The 17,546-nt window shown below is 38.4% G+C and overlaps 1 protein-coding gene across 3 annotated transcripts; it reads right to left on the bottom strand.

The window, feature by feature from the left end:
- Positions 1–1,655: 1,655 nt before the first annotated feature.
- LOC122662700 (tRNA pseudouridine synthase Pus10) lies at positions 1,656–17,187 on the bottom strand. Of its 3 annotated transcripts, XM_043858402.1 has the most exons (15): positions 16,861–17,187; positions 15,106–15,500; positions 14,201–14,321; positions 13,780–13,897; positions 10,376–10,515; positions 10,027–10,098; positions 7,641–7,709; positions 7,477–7,557; positions 7,278–7,397; positions 7,115–7,189; positions 6,905–6,985; positions 5,044–5,117; positions 4,881–4,941; positions 2,463–2,518; positions 1,656–1,856 (listed from the first exon to the last, which is right to left on the bottom strand). In XM_043858402.1, exons 1-15 carry the CDS (start codon positions 17,029–17,031, stop codon positions 1,772–1,774), a joined length of 1,719 nt encoding a protein of 572 aa, XP_043714337.1. In that variant the 5' UTR covers positions 17,032–17,187; the 3' UTR covers positions 1,656–1,771. The 3 variants fall into 3 exon arrangements, with proteins under 3 accessions (XP_043714337.1, XP_043714338.1, XP_043714339.1); XM_043858403.1 differs by lacking the exon at positions 10,027–10,098; XM_043858404.1 differs by lacking the exon at positions 13,780–13,897 and having other exon boundaries at positions 10,376–10,525.
- Between the last annotated feature and the right edge of the window lie 359 nt (positions 17,188–17,546).

The following is a 17,546-nucleotide window of genomic DNA, read 5'->3' as shown; positions in this document are numbered from 1 at the left end:
GAAAAAAAAAAAAAAAACCTGCAACTCATCTTCCCCAAATCGAATGGGGAAGATGAGTTGCAATTATCCTTGTAGGGAACACCATGGAAGCCGAGATCTGGGAGAACCGAGATTGTACAGCCCCTGCAGAGTCTGAGCTAGTAAATGATCTCAAAGTTTACGTCTTTGGACTTAACCTTCTTAAATTACCAAAAAAACTTAACCTTCTTATCTCTTTCAACACTTTCTGAGAGTTGTTGTGGCATCAAGAGCAATTTGAGCTTCTGGAGTTTGGCGATGTCAAATCCATCCTACATCTTCTTTAGGTTATCTAAACTTTTAAGATTTAGAACCTTGAGATTGGCCAATGATCCATTCTCCACCGTCCATTCTTCTAAATCAGATAACAATCTAATATCCAGACTTATAAGCTTAGGCAACCTATCTTAAGGAAAAACCATATAGTTTCCCAAGAAAGAACTCTTCCGGAGTTGCAGGAACTGTAAGTTCTCTAATTTTGCTAGGGTTTTCATTGACTCACCCCCATCCTGCTTTAATTTCGTGTTAGATAACTCTAATTCAATAAGATTTGGTGGAAATACATTACAATCATTTGGTAGCTTTTCCATAGCTCCTGATAATCTCATTTTGTAGAAATGAACATGTTGTGAAAGTGACTTTGGAAATTGCAGCTTTCCTTTGTCCCATTCAATCTCCAACTCCCTCAGGTAAATAAATTTCAGAATCGATTCAAATAATACTTCTCCAAAACGATCCATGTCCACTCCAGTGATCTTTAGCTTTTTGAGATCGATCAATCCATTAAAGTCTTTGCATATCCAATCGGTTCTCCGAGATCTCGGCTTCCATGGTGTTCCCTACAAGGATACCTGCAACTCATCTTCTCCAATCGATTTGGGGTAGATGAGTTGCTAGTTTTTCTTTTCTTTTTCGTGCAAGGGATTTTTGTCAATTCACCCCTTGTTTTTAAGGTAGTTAGTCCTACACTAACGGAATGGGGACATGTGTTAACTTTCAAGAACCTCAGGGGGGATACGCATAATTTTTCAAAACTGAGGAGTGTTTTTGTAATTACGTGATACCTCAGGAGAGGTACCTGAAAAGCAAACCCTAAAAAACAAAAAAGGTTTGAGGGTACTTGTTAGTTTAGGTCAAGATAGAGCAGTCTCAGCTAGGTCATCTAAACTATCATATAGATGGATTGTGTAGTCTTTGAGTTGCTCAAAAAAAAATATTAGGTCAAAAAGAATGCATTTTAAATTTCGTCACACCAATAGTGGATAAGTGGGAACCCAACTAGTTAATCACGGTCATATCCCCCCATTTCTGATTGCATTGCTCATAAAGGAGAGTTAACCTATGATTGGGTTATGATGGAAGAACATGAAAGACTGAACAACAAATCTTGGATCTCAATCACTCACAATGTTTTGGGGGATGCCCCAATACTTCACTACAATTTTCACAAGCAAATAAGCTGTGTCTTCAGTTGTACAGTGGTGGGAACAGGAATAAAAGTTGCATAATTTGAGAACCTGTCGACCGCCACCAGTACAAATCCATAATCCCCCATTTTTGGCAAAGAACAAATGAAGCCAAGGGAAACACTTTCTCATGGTCTTTGGGGAATTGGCTTCCCTCTCAACCTTGTCCTGATGGTGTTAGAAGGCTTTACATAAGTAAAGTGTGTATAGAAATGTGGTTCTTACACAAAACAAGCAGAAAGTACAACTAACCTTTGATTTAAAGCCAAAACTATTTTTTGACAGTGTCACTCGGTTAAAAAACAGTCCATCTTCACATCAGTAACATCAAGCTGTAATATCTCTGCTCTGCAGCCTAAGATTGAACCAATACTGCAAAACAAGAGGGATATACAACGACAAACAAACAAAAACATTTAGTTCCACATTTCAAGCTGCATTCAGTATTTAGTACAAAACTGAAACTAAATGTCTACAAAATAATAAAAATGTAAGATATAATCAAATAATAAAAATGTAAGATATAATCAAAGTATCCATGGATTAAATCTAAATTGCTTTCTATTTATTAGCCAATACTATAGTGAGTTCAATCTATAGCTTTAAAAGTGGTATAAGAAGACCTGTATCTAAGTCCAAGTATCTCATGGTCAGACTATCACTTTCGCACAAGTGGAACTATTTTATATCTTGACACTAAAACCAATCCTGTTCTCTCTCTCTCTCTCCAAAATTAATGTGCAAGTCAGTCCCTACCCTTTCCGCCCCCCCTCTCCCGGGGGGAAAACCAGAAATGAGCTTGTTTCAGATTAAGTAGTATATATCAAGCATTATTACTGTTTAACCAGATATCCCATAACTGGATGTTCTTAGAGAGCTAGTTGCAGAAAAATTAAACTAAAGGTTTAAATCATCACAGAAGCTACAAATATCAAGATGTATAAAATAAACAAGATAGATGGATTTGATATTTCTTACCTGGGGTTGGTCCGTCCAAAATCTCCATGAACAAATTCCTTGATATACGTTCCAGCCTGTGTGGATATCAATAGAGTTGTAACTAAACAAGATAGGAACTAGGAAGACAGAGACAAGATGATATTACCAAAAAAAGAGAAAGAAAACAGAGACAAGATTAAGAGATAATGTGCACTTGGTGTTTGTAGTTTCTAAATGAATAAACTACTCAGACTGGCACTTCTCAGCAATAATCAAAAGGGTAGCAATAGGAATGGCTCCTCTGAAAGGTTAAATTTATAGACCTAGAATGTCCAATAAAAGGGCAATTCTGGTGGTTGGGCTCATTGAGCAAGCTGATGACCCATGGAAGCAGAAGTCTAATGCTCCTCTGCCTTTTCTGTGCTAGTACTCCACTAATGGAAAACCTTACCATGTTCATGTACTGCTCTTACAACAGTATATAAATCTTGGTAGGAAGCAGGGTTTAAAAAATTGGAATCGAGAATCGGAATCAGCCTGAATCAGTACAATCCGACTGATCGATGCAGATCTGAAGACTTACATCCGAAAGAAGAAGAAGAAGAAGTCCAAGCAGTTCAAGTAGTAGTAGTGTTTAATAGTTTTCTTTACTTAGTTTTATTTTCATGTTTTTTTTTTTACATTTTAAAATGAAGAAGGTCGTGCTTGGCGCGTTGGTCAAGTGCTCACTTGCTGAACACTTGATCATGGGTTCAAGTCCTGGAACAGCCTCTCTGGAAACAGGGGGAAGGCTGAGTACATTTGACCCTCCCCAGACCCTGCTAAACGTGGGAGCCTTGTGCACTGGGTACGACATTTTTATTTTAACTGGAACTGGTTTAAAGCTGGTTAGAACCAGTGGTTCAATTTAAGTGGAACTAGTAGATTTCTTTTATTTTGTTTAGTGGTCATGTGACAACTTGTCATGTAACAACTTAATTGTCCCCCTCCTCTCCACGGTTTTGAGAGAGGAGGTACAGATGTAATAGAGTCGTCTAGGGGAGGAGGGGATTCCCACTCCTAGGCTTAATAGGAAATTAGCCTTTTGGCCATGTAAATAAAGTGAATCATGGGGTTCCTCTTTACCTCACAATTTTTTTTTTGGGGGGGGAAGTGGGGGGAGAGAGAACATTTTCAAAGCTGTTGCTCTGCAACTGTCTTCTCCAAGAAGATTTTTGTCTTGTGTTTGATCAAGGCTGACGGAATCTTTATCCGATTGACACCTTGCGGTGGGAAGCCCGGGTGGTTCGTTTGGTTACATTGTCTTCTCTATTACTGTCTACATTCAAGTTCTGGTTCAAGATTTATTTCACAACAACAAAATTCTGTTCAAGGTTGTTCTTCATCAACAAGTAAGTCCAAACTCCCCAAACCCCAGATTCCCCCTTCCTCCTTTTATTTTTTTTCCCCAGTCCTACAACCTGCCCAGTCCAAACCAGCTGTGGGAATCCTCCCAAAAGCTGATCAAGTCCTCCTCTGCCCTATTGGAGAACTAGATCCAGATTAGAGCTGGTTCTGTCCAGCCAATCTCTTTAAACCTGCTTCTTTCCCTTTTCCAAACCCTAACCCTAAAATCCATTAATTCACCATACCTTGCTCCCGATTCAACCTAGACCCTCACTGGTTGTGTATTCAGTTAAATCATCACTGAAACAAGTAAACCTAATACCTCACACTAACCCTAACTTCTAAATCCATGCTTCCATAAAACCCTAAACCCAATTTAGCCTTTTTCCTTGGTTTAACCCTAATCCAGTCACCCTTGAGTTAGATTCTGGTTTTAGTTTCTAGTTTGATTACTTTCAACCTAGAACTACATTACTGATTCTAACCCATTTTGATGTAAAAGCAAGGATCGGCCTTGGGGATCGGGAATCAACCTTGGAATCGGTTCGATTCAACTAAAAATATGAAGAAAATGACTTGGAATTAGCCGATTCTATTCTGATTCAGTAGAACCCGTATCAAAGCAGCCAGAATCGGGATCGGTGATTGCAGATTCCGATCCGAATAAGCCAATTCATCAATCTGATTCCTGATTATTGAAACCATGGTAGGAAGGGTATGTGAGGGTTAGCCAAGTCTGACACAGAGACAGGTACTCTCTATCCAGTATCCAAGTCTCTATAAATCAAGATAGCATTTTATAGCGTAAATAAAAAACCACTTCATCTAAATCACATTATGTTTCCACTTGAAAATGGGATTTTTAAAGTGATTACAATATAATTTGATATTCATAAGTTCTTATTCCCACAAATCATTGAGCAATCAAAATGTTCTTTTAGATAGAACAAAAAAAAAAGAGCATCCCAGTGGCTGAGCCTTGGCACAACGGTTAAGTTAGGCTTTGGCAACCATTAGGTTGTGGGTTTGAAACATGGAAACTTATTTATAAAAGATAAATAAAAGAAGTACCTGAGTACATAAATACAATAGAAAATACTGAGAGCTTCCAGTTATCTTCTCAACTTTCATCCTAATATCATAAACAAATTATGGTCATGCATTCAGAACAAAAACATACTCCAGGAGATGCATAAAATAATAATTTAAAAGCCACACTTCCAAAGGCTCCTACCAATGTATAATCTTTTCACGTTCTAATGGGCTTCGACGATGAAGTACCCTAATTGGGGTTCTCTGCAAAATACGCTGAGCAAACAGCAAAAAGAATGAGGAACAATGTCATTTTATTGAAAGAAACCCTCCCACCCCCCCCCCCCCACCCCCCCTCCAAAAGAGAAAAAGAAAAATGAGAGCTGCACTTAGTGGAACTTAAGAGCTGTGAGATACTATTGCTACTGATAAAAAGCAGAAATCAAACATTTAAAACCATCCAACTAAGGAAGAAATACCATCTTTAATCACATCCGATCCTAATTAAATGAGAAAAAAGTTGACAAAATGCAAAAGCACAATTGAGGAGAATCATGTTCAGAAATGGAACAGGTTTCCTACTCCATGTTTTGTATACTATACTCAACTCAGCACTTAACCCTACTAAATGGGGTCGGCTACATGGATCCTTTCTCTCCAATCAGCTCTATTCAAAGCATAGTTGTCAAGGCGCCTAGGCGAACCAACGCGAACCAAGGCGAGTGAGGGGGTCAGAAACCAAGTCGACACCAACAAGGCGACAAGGCGTCGCCTACGCGACCAAGGCGACACCAGAATTTAAGGCGTGACAAAGGCGCCTAGATGCCAAGGCATCGCCTAGACAACTATGATTCAAAGCCATACTTGTAACCAAGGTTTAAAATCTCATTTCGTTTTGGTGTTTCGTCGAAATATGGTATTTTTTCTGAGTTTTGGTTGGCCATTTGTAGGTGTAAATTGCCGAAATGAATAACCGAAACGAGATGACCGAAATTTCTGAAATTTCACCGAAAATTTTGCAATATTGCATTTTTCAATTCGAATTTGCGTTTTGTTTCGACTCGACCGAAATACTCGAAATATTCGAGATTTCGACCGAGACGAAACAAGTTTTTGAACTATGCTTGTAACAAGGTGTAAGCTATGCTTGTCTTTCCTCACCACTTCTCCTAGAGTCATTTAGGTCTACCCCTAGCCCTTTTAGCTCCTTCAATCTGAATCAAATCACTCTTCTGTACTGGACCATCTAAAGGCTTCTATTGCACATGTCCATGCCACCTCAAACGACAGTCTCGCAGCTTTTCATGTATTGGAGCTACTCCCAAATCAGCTCAAATATGATCATTCCTTATTTTATCCTTTATAGTTTTACCACTCTAACTTCTCAACATCCTCATCTCAGCTACACCAAGTTTATGTATATGATATTTCTTTACTGCCCAACATTCAGCTCCATATGTCGATCACAAAACACTCCGGACATGCCTCTCCACTTCATCCATCCTATTTTAATTCTGTGTAACATCATCCTCTATTTCTCCTTTACTTATGATTGAGCCCAGATCCCTAAAATAATCACCCTGTGGTATCTACCAACAAGAAAATATTGCAACATATCCAGAGATAAGTATGTAAATTCAGATAAGCATCCACACATTAGTTGATAGAGTCATGTGAACCATTGCATAATTGGGCCCAAAATCCAACAAACTCCTTCATTGCATCACCCGTCTCCCAAAAAAGAAAAGAAAGGGGGGGGGGGGGACCATACTCAAGCCATGATTATTTCTACTTGAATTTTGCCATTCTATCACTAGCATTCCACATACAGACAATCATCTTTTAACACATGACCGGGGGTGGGGCATGTGAACCATTGCATTAATTGGACCCAACGTCCAACAAAACTCCTTCACCGCATCACCCCTCCCCAAAAAAAAAAGAAGGGGAAAGAAACCTTCCCAGACCAGTACTCATGTGTATATCTTCATAAGGGGGGCGGGGGGGAGGGGGACCAAAACTTAGCTCACATTGCTTTGTTCGAAATCCTGCATAACACTCACCATATCCTTAAATGAAGATATAGTCAGTAGGTCCTCTTCCTCAAGTGGGCGAGAAATCCACACAAGCGCTGCATATTGTTTCTACATGGAACACAAAGAACTGTAACATAACCCAACCTTTCTAGTGATACTACAGACATTTGCACAAATGAAAACAAATTGAACTAATAGTAAAATATGACTATATGTAAAACATTAAGGACTGAAAACCTGCTTTTCTGCCTCTCCTTCCCGCATCAATGTCCACCCTTGATTCCCAACAACCTTGAGGTTTTTCACTGCAACCTGCAACCAGACGTTCGTTTGTGCAATTATAAAACTTTAAATTTAGATAACCAAATCAACTAGACCTTCAATTAACCATTGAACTCACTAATCTGTCTTCCAAGTTGTTTATTTTCTGTTCCATTTGTTTGACAGCCACACAAGATGGAACATCACGTGCATTTTGTACTTCAATCAGGAAAGGCCGACCTGAACCCAACATTCGTACCTACACAAGATGTTATTCCATCAATCACAAGGCATTCACGAAATTCAGGCTCAAGGTAAAAGAAAACAGATTGTAGTACATCAATATCCTCTCTACCGGCTGCATGGAACTTGTAGTCATCACCTCGTAATATAGGAAGCATGTTGCTTCCAATTATCTCCTGCAGAGTAAACAGCAAGTGAGTACACCACAAATTCCCTCATTTCAGATGCAAGAATCACTGAACAAAGAATCTCACAGTACCTCAACAGATGCTTGTCCCATTCTTTCATCATCAATAATCCACCGTGTTTGACTCACATTTCTAGAATACTGCAGTACAAACATTAGCATGATTAGTTAAAAATTGACAACAGTATATAAACATTGCAGTACAAACATTACCATGATTAGTTAAAAATTGACAGAAGTATATAAACATATTAATATTTTGGGGAAGCTTGAAAAGAGTTACTAATACTGGACTGGCTTCCTGGTCACGTCAGTGATGAGGACATCACTCAAGGATTTATGCAGCCACATGTCACTTCATTATGGCTAGATGACCAGTATTATGTGTAGTTCTTTTTATTATTTTGTTGTATTTTTATTTGGGGCCAAAACTTTTATGTACTAATGTTGTATGGGAGTTATTAGGGAGTTATTGCTGGAAAAGTAGTTATTACAGAGTTATTTCCTTCTTTTTTCATTTTGGGGTTTAAAAAGACTATTTGGAGAAGCAACCAACCAAGTAAGGAAGGAAGGAATGAAAGCATGAGTGATTCTATGCAATTCTTGGAGTGAATCCAAGATGGTGTAAAGCCAAGATGATCTTCTTTTTTCTTCTCTACCTTCTTCTTCTTCTTCTTCTAACCACTCCTCTCTTTCAAACTCTATACCTACAACAAACTATTCTTATTTCATTATCATGTTTCTTCCAACCCCCATTGCCTTCCATTTGGCATTTGTTCTTTCAAATACAGCAGCCCATAAACCCCAACAAGTCATACTTATGGCTAGAGTAGGACTGGTTTGTGGTTTGATGCGGATTCTCAAACCTGTCCTACATCAGTCAGCCTCCTTTAGTTTGTCTTACGGATGGAGTGGGCTTTTCCCCAATGGGGTGACGCTTGAAGGCAAGTAGGCTATTGAGACGCAAATAATTTTCTGATATAGAGTCTGTTGAGATTTTGGGAGTTATAGAGGTATAATCCCATATCGGTTTGTTCTGATCCTTGTTGCTTTGATATACTTGAAGAGCTCTCTCCACCTAATGCCTTATGGTTTGGGTTGGACCCTACAATATGGTATTAGAGCCCAGGTCCCTTTGTTACCCTCCCTAAGTTGTCTACCATGTGTAGAGCCAAGTAAGCTGAAGCTACTCATGAGGGGGAGTACTGAGATTTTGGGAGTTACAGAGTAATAGTCTCACATCGGTTTATTTTGGTCCTTGGTGCTTTCATATATTTGAGGAGCTCTCTCCACCTAATGCCTTAAGATTTTGGGTTGGACCCTCCTATGGAATTCATTGAATAGGTCTAGATGGGGGTCAATAATCCATAATTTAATTCTTTATAGTGGAATTCATCCTATTTAGAATATTCCACCCTTCTAATAGAATTCATTAATACTGATAAAAAAAATATTCAGAAACTTTGTTGTAAAAACTTGTATAAGCCTGCAGAGCCAGTCCTGTAGGTGAAAACTACCATTAAATTTCGCTTTAAGTTTGTGGTAAGGTCAAGGTTTAAAGTATCTGTATCGGATATCGTATCGGAAGGGAGATTTTAAGAGATGTATCGTATCGAAGAGAGCAAGATATGCTATAGATACGCATGGAAATGGTCAAGAAACGCATGGATGTACTTATGATACATGCAAAATACAGTTTTGAAGCATAAAACACCTTATTATGCAATATGTAAATATATATCAGTTTGATGCAAGGATTTGAGTCATTTTTACTTAATCTACAACTTTATCTTTTTTTCCCCCCAAATCTGTGTCGATCCGTGATTGGAGCACTGTAAATCCCGAAAACTTGTCGAAATAGTTAAGACTAGGATAATTTTTTATGCTAGATGATTCCCCCCCCCCCCAACTCAGATCCAAGAGAAAAAAAAATTCCAAGGTCTTCGGTTATTCTCGGTTTTGTAATCTCACTAACGATTTCGGTTTTGCAGGTTTAAATGAAGCGTATCGAGTGTATCTCACCTGTATCAATCCGTATCAGTCCCATATTGGACCGTATTGCTCCTGTATCGGTCGATAGAAGAACCAATTGTTTTTTGTATTTACATATCGTATCAGGACCCTATCATATCGAGGCCTTCCAAAACCGATATGTATCGAGTCCGTATGACAATACCTTAAACCTTGGGTACGGTCTATACTCAGTTAGAGGGTAACCAATTTCTTTTAATGGTGAAGCACACTTGTTCTGCAATTTGTGATTTAAGAAACATTGCTCATACGTACATAACAACATACTGCCTCAAGGAACAACTTATTATAATTAATGACTCAGTTAGCAATACAAGAACAAATGAAAACCATATCTTCAAGACCAGTTTTAGTGGTCGATTTGGGGGGGGGGGGTGGAGAACCTTGAGTTTGTTAGAAAAAGGAAATGAAACATGGATTGCTATACCTTCAAGTACCTCCCACCAATGTAGATAGGTGTCCTGTAGCACTGAAATGCCAAGTGACATGGTTGGTTGACCTAGAAAAATCCCCACACAAAAAAGAAGAGAAGTGAATATAACAGATTGAACTTTGAAGCCACATTGATGAAAAATCAATAACAAATAAGTGTTTGAAAGACGATGATGATGTTAGTCATCACAAAGTCTAGTATTTATGTCAGCTAGGTTCCTCCATTAAATATTGTAGAACTTTCCTTTCTGGGACTCCACAAGAGTATACTAAAATTTGATGGTTTTTGAGCTACATGCCAAGCTCCATTCAATATAGAAGTTATACGCTGAAAATAGAATTACCCTCTCTGGTGGCAATGTGAAGCGTTCACAAAATAAATGATCAGGCAACCCATCGAGAGACCTGCGAAAGACTGCATCCGCTTCACGGGCAGACTGTTCAGAAAACTCTGAGCCAGGTGCAACCAAGTTGTCTTCTGAGCCTGTTCCAAACTGCAGTCATTTTGTATACAGGAGGTGTAAAGTATTACCTAGATCAATAATATTTGGCAGTTTAACAGAGCAAATCAAAAGCCCATAACATATCTAAATTTTATACATATCAGAATGTAGTCAACTCAGCTAAGCCTTTTCCCAACTAAACATGAATCATTTGTTTTTAATCCATATAACTAGTAACACCTAAGGCATCCATATCTTTCTCACTACTACTCTCCAGATAATCTTTGGCCTACCCTTATTTTTTTCAGCTCCTCTAATCTGCAAACTATCGCTCTTCCTTACCGGTGCAATCACCCTCTGATGTATCAGAATATGTAATATGTAAAAACTATAAACCAATAAGAAAACCTATTCTCTGACTTAAAAAGAATAAAATAATGAGTGACAATAATGCAAAAAACTGATATTGTTCAGTAAAGTGGAATTCTTCTGGTCTAGTGGTTTCCATTCTTGGATAAACAACCTTCAAGATACCAACTTCATGATTTTTAAATTCTAGATGATCTCATCTTAGTTCAACAGAAAATACCAGTTTTCATTGGTTGGTTAATCTTAGACATATTTTCCTTTTATATTTGCAATTAACTATGCCATTTGACAATGATTCTCAGAGGAAATGTAGCAGAAAGACCAATACTCACCAACCAAAAAGAATTTTCTAACACAAAATTAGAGCCTACTAAGAATCTCATGGATCTTTCGTCTTTCTTTTAAAATATTTCCTGATCCATTCCCCAGAGACAAGAGACAGTTATCTAACCGCATCTGTCAACCAGATTCTCTTCAAGGGAGACACTAGGTGAACAAATTTGACAAATATTAGATTGCCCAATTTCTGGAATAGGTGACACTCTGGGTTCTGCAGACATAATTACATACAAAACCAAGAAACATGGAATGGGAAACAAAAACAATAATCCAGGAAAATTTCTTCAACATAAAATTTCAAGAAGCATGACAGAGCTCTCAGAAGTCAGGTTCACCACACTGAGCATGAGGTTTCTAAGCAATATTATAAAGAACTGGCCAATAGAAGGTAAGGTCCCCAAGCATCTTTTTTTATGAAAATCTAAGAAAGTTGTATAGAGCACTAAATGATGCATGAATGATGAAACGGGATATTACTTGGTTTGGAAAACTGCTGCAATTATTTGACTCTATCAATACTTTTGCAAGTCTCTCATTTCAACTCGTTAAAAAGGATAATGCACCAAGTGCATGCTATGTAACAAGAATGCTACATTTTAAAATTGAGAGAGGGTTCTCTGGGCAAGCGGCATAAAGAAGCACACCAATGAGGTGCAGCGGAATGCTTTTGTACAGAGGAAGGCAGCGAGGTCATTTCATGTGTGAGAGAGAGAGAGGGTTCTCTGGGCAAGAGGCATAAAGAAGCACACCAATGAGGTGCAGTGGAATGGTTTCGTACAGAAGAGGGCAGCGAGGTCATTTCATGAGAGAGAGAGAGAGAGAGAGTACCCTCCCCTAGTGGCCCAGAGAACTTGTTCCCTTTAAATTTTACCACGTTGAAGACCTGTGACTTTCATGTTGAACACTGACATTTCTGTTCCTATATAAGCCTATCTATTTTTCATTCTGGGTCCATATCAGACATGGAAAACCTCCCTCCAATCAGCTCTATTCGAGATCATACTTGAAACAAGACCTAAGCTATGCATGTCTTTCCTCACCACTTCTCCAAGGGTCATTTTAGGCCTGCCCCTAGCTCTTTTAGTACAGTCAATCTGAATCAAGTCACTCCTCCAAACTGGAGCATCCCAAGGCCTCTGTTGAACATGGCCATGCCACCTTAAAGGCTTAAACAACTTTCTCGTAGCTTATCTTGAATCGGAGCTACTACCAAATCAGCTCTAATATGGTCATGATCAAGTACCATCAAGAACATACCTAAAATGAAGGTGTCTCATGATTCAGAATGTATTTTCACCAAGGCAGGATGGAAGAGCTCATGGTTGGACCACAAATGTAACACAGTTGACGAATAATCGGTGATCAGTAACAGGTATCACAATGACACTTATCGCAGTGGGGAAAATAACCTAACCTGATGATCAAAATCATCATCAGTTATCTCACACACAAGGGCTCTTCTGACCATCTTAAAAACAACCAATGAATTGTTTGCTAGGATTGTCCCAATGGCTGGTCTGTGGACCACAAGATGACCTATGTGGGACATGGAACATGAGTCTCAAACCTTCTGACCATCTGAAAGACAACCAATGAATTGTTTGCTAGGATCGTCCCAATGGCTGGTCTCTGGACCACAAGATGACCTATGTGGGACATGGAATCTGAGTCTCAAACCTTCTGACCATCTGAAAAACAACCAATGAATTGATAGCTAGGATCGTACCAATGGCTGGTCTCTGGACCACAAGATGACCTGTGTGGGACATGGAACCTTGGTCTCAAGCCCTCTCCATGTGTAACATGTGTAAAGCTTATATGGAAGGTCGCTTTCTCTTTGTGCAATCCCATAGAAAACACTAGCATCATAGATTACAAGAAGGAAAAATAGACAGGGATATGCGTGTGTGCGTGTGAGAGAGAGAGAGATCATCAGTGTTTACCTTTTAAAAAAATTGTAAGACAAACAGATAATAACAACAGAGAAAAGTTGGCTGATCAAATAGCAAGAGTAGGTGGTAGTTAGATGGTACTTGTTTGAGGCCTTACCCCATTATATAGCTGGTTGTCAGTGGGCTTGTTCTCCCTGACTCATATTTTCGTTTTGCATATTATGACTTTGTAACCTTTCCCTTTGCTCAATAAAATAGTTACTAGAAGTGTGATAATTTCATGCTCTGTTGCTTTTAAAGGAAATGAATCAATGGAGGTATTTTCATTGGAAGTTCTTTGATCAGCTGCCACTTTGTGACAACTGACAAGTATAGGAATCAGCTTACATGTGGTGCATATTGTCATTAATGAAAAAATCAGGGCATGAGCTCCCTAAAATTCATAATTTTAATGTTAACATCAGTTTCCCATAAATACAGAAAGTGCAAGCCTGTCTTGGCAGCTACCTGCAGACAAAGGCTTCAATTTCCTGCACTTCACCAATTGAGTTGAAGCCCACACACTAATACACATGCACTCAGAAACAGAATACAATAAACAACCTCAAAATGCTAACAAGGAGGATAGTGATTTTGATTATGTAAATAAGAAAACAATATAAAACACAAACAGCTCCAAAATTAATTATATGGGCCAGAGCATGCCTGTTTTCCTTCTCTTGCAACCCTGATCCCTTTCTAGAATATTCTGAAGATTTAATGATGCTTTAGCATGAGTGTACGTCAGACGAATACGTAAAGAGCTGACACCATTATTTATAGCCTGCAAAACTTAAAATTACAAAAAATAACTAAGGGAACAATAGATTGTACTACACTCAGGTGTAGCATTTTACTTTTCTGAAACAAGTGAAATTCTTCTGCTGCATTCTGTTTCTTTCTTCTTCTGTTTTTTTTTTTTTTTTTGGGGGGGGGGGGGAGGTTGGACGGACATGGGAAGTTGAGCAATCTCAAGCAAAGGAAATTTTTGATCCATCAATTTGTTCAATTCTTTCTCCTTATCAGAATAAGTTAAAAAGAATATGTGCATTTGACATAAAGAAAAGAAAAGAGGATCCCTAATTACCAAAAAGGATCCAAGTGAATCCATGATTGACAATTTCAATGCATCCTTCACAGAAGTGTGTTCTGTAAGCAATTTTTCTTGGAACCAGGATTCTGATCCATACTTTGTTTTCATATATAACCTACAAAAATAAGTAAGAAAATAATCATTAACTAGTCATGGGAAGCTACTGCATTATTTTGAAACGCAATTAGAAAGGTTTTTTCTTTTTTTAAGGACCAAAGCTGAAAGGAACTATGTCATAGGCATGGTACTGAATGTCAGCTAAATTTATTGACATATATCAATTTCCAGAGGGGCCGACACAAAATCCTACTGGATCATAATAATTATAACATTGTCAGTAGAAATTTGAATGTAGGTTGTAAAATTAACCAGAACTTTAATCCGGACATATAAAAAATTCACTATCTCAGTTAACAGTTAACAGAAAGACATTTTTTTAAATAGGTAGGCCCCAAGGAGAGTTAAACTCATGATCTCTTGATTGTGAGGTGTTGGTCCTTGCCAACTGAGCTACCCCCTCCATCAACCATGACTCCTCTCAAATAAAAGAAGTTTAAATTTTATATACATCATATTATTTGCTAAACAAAAGAAAATAACAACCTAATATACTTGATTTTGTACAAATATTTTATATTTGACTTCTGCCTGATCTATATTCTGGATATCTGGTAGATGCATTATTTAAATTTCTAATGAAAATACTTGCAAATACATAAAATTTTAATAAAATACGACAGATGGTATGAAAATATTCAAAATTATGTGCATACTATATTCATTATATTCCGAAAGCACATTACGCATCATTTTCTTTATTTTATTCTTATCCCCTAGCTAACATTCAATAATATGGATACCGAAATAAGTCAAATTAAATGGTGTACTTAGTATCTTACCAAATTGCACGCTCATTTGCCAAGATAATTGGTGGTACAGAGACTTCAAGAGAAAAGCTCTCAATCTGATGGCCCTCTTGTTTCACTAGTTCAGCAATTGATACTGCGAATTCACTTGCAGAATCTTTTTTAACCAACATTTCTTTCTCCTTACTATAAGCAAATTGCAGTATGCCCAAACAAATGCTGCAAAATACTGGCTCATCTTCTGATTCTTGAAAAGCGAGTACACAGTTCAAATTTTCACTTGCTTTGAAGCAGAAGCCAACCGAACAATCATGGGAATCTTTTGATTCTTCAACAGATGAATGATGCAAGTCTGATGGTAAGAGTGACAAGCATGAATAAGCACAGCCACGAACCCCAAAAAATCGAAAGATACATCTCACACATACCTGCAGCATGATAAATATGCCAGAAGCACTATCAATCACAATCTAAGGAATCGCTCAGAAGGAGCTCCAATTGATAGCCTATCGACAAAAAAAAGAGGGAACTAGTTCCTCAAAATGTTTCCATATTCTTTCTAGGCATTGGCATTTGAAAGATCAAAGTTGTTAGGAACATGACAGTTACAATCATTTAACGAGGTAAACTTTTCGGCACAGAGGCTCACACAGTTGAGGGACAATAAATGGAAGGTCCCACTATGCTAATATTTAGCACATATGTCAGTACCCATTGCACACCATCCTTTGATTCTATACTCTACACATAGCATGTAATGTTTCAGTTTAGCCATTAGTATTGATGCAGTAGGTTATATGGAATGAGGTCAACAATTTCAAGAAAAAGAATTAAAATGCCAACAAGAGATGGAAAAGGGACCTGAGTGTCGTTCCAACCATGGAACCTCTTCATCTGCTGAAAGAAACAAGAGGGTTATTCATGCAAAAATTATAGATGCTGCTACATTAATTAGGTTAGCTCTACCTTGATGTCTCCATGAAGGGCAAAGTGAATAAGATGAATAGAAGAAAAGCTAGAAAGTAGTGATCACAATAATTAGGGGAAAATGAAGAGAGAGATAAATTGGCTGCCACCTTCACAGCTGCATTGCTAGCTTAATATATATGGTTCAATCACTGATACTTCTGGTGTAAATGTAATAGTGATCAAATTATTTAAATTGGTTTTATTCAATTATGACATAAATCATTGAAATGTATATCATGTATGATTTGCATAAGAAAGGAGTTCACATCTCACATGTAATTCAATACACTGTAAATATCATTGAAACTAACACAATTGATTTTCTTTGCTAGAGCCATGCCTGAGGGCGCCATGTTTGAGCAGCTGACCATAACAAAACCATGAAAGCCAATGCAGTTATCAGACCTTGCATCTTAGAAAGATGAGCATAAAAACTACAGTACTGCTAAGGACTGAAGCACATGAAATTGGATTTTTATTTTACCCTGCGATGTTTAACATCTGATACGACTAAAGAGGTAAGTGGGTCATAATTTCATCAGACAAATGGAATTGGGGTGGCGTCAAAAGTGCTCCTTTTAAGATGTTTCCTTGGGGTAGCAGCTCACTCTTACGGGAGCACAATTCGTAAGAGAGAAAAAAAAAACCCGATTAGTCAACAATTTCCTACAAACTGAAATTGTTTGGGATCAAATAGTGAAAAGAAATAGCATTAGTGGCCTTCAGTCAGAACAAACGATTAGAGAGAACACCGACTCAAAACTCTTAATAGAGTACAAGGAGACCCGAGGAAGAAGACGAAGAGAGAAAAGAACGAACCCCGATTGACAACAAATCCTTCACCACGTGCGGGGGCAAAGAAGGGATAGCTTCGCCGATACTCTGGGCCGCCTCCTTGTTGTTGGTGTCGACTTGGGCTACCTCGGAAGCAGCGACGAAGTGCGCCTCCTCGTCGGCATTAACCTGCGAAACCTCTGTATAGCTCGACATCTCAATTCTCAACTCAACGAGAGAACTCTACCACGCTCTCAAGTCTCGAGTCCCAAAGCTAAAGCGTCCAACTCCTCAAGTCTGCTACAAAACTACACCAGCGGGCAACGGCCCCATCTCCCGCGTGCTTCGCGATACTTAACTTTGATGTCTCAACCAGCCAACTGCCAACCACGATGGGCTTGACTACCTTGAATCCCTTGTTGCTGTTGTTGTGCTTGGATACAGGTTAAGAAGTTAGAACCGTTTCCCACAACAGCGCAGGGGTTCTTCTGTTCCGGGCATGGTTCGTAATCTCGGATCGGATCAGATCGGCCGATTTTGGTCAGATCAGTATCGATCAAGGCCAATCCCGAGATTAGACAGATTCAAAAAGGTTTGACTGGATCGTTCCCTGGATCGGCCAACTTGGTTGGAACAGCCGATCTGATCCGATCTTTGACCGATCCGACTGAATATTTTTTTATTTTTTCAAAGTTTTTAAGTTTTAATTTTTTATTTTTTATTTTTATATT

The sequence above is a fragment of the Telopea speciosissima genome, chromosome 5 (assembly GCF_018873765.1).
Source record: "Telopea speciosissima isolate NSW1024214 ecotype Mountain lineage chromosome 5, Tspe_v1, whole genome shotgun sequence".
Taxonomy (NCBI): domain Eukaryota; kingdom Viridiplantae; phylum Streptophyta; class Magnoliopsida; order Proteales; family Proteaceae; genus Telopea; species Telopea speciosissima.
This window is presented reverse-complemented; position numbering and strand designations above follow the sequence as displayed.

What these genes read in the sequence shown, in the direction of transcription:
- LOC122662700 (XM_043858402.1), bottom strand. Translation starts at nt 17,031, where the DNA reads ATGTCGAGCTATACAGAGGTTTCGCAGGTTAATGCCGACGAGGAGGCG. An exon ending in TCACATTGCCACCAGAGAGG is followed by an intron (nt 10,099 to 10,375) that starts GTAATTCTATTT and finishes GGATTTTTCTAG; the next exon opens with GTCAACCAACCATGTCACTT. An exon ending in TTTGGACGGACCAACCCCAG is followed by an intron (nt 1,857 to 2,462) that starts GTAAGAAATATC and finishes CTTGTTTTGCAG; the next exon opens with TATTGGTTCAATCTTAGGCT.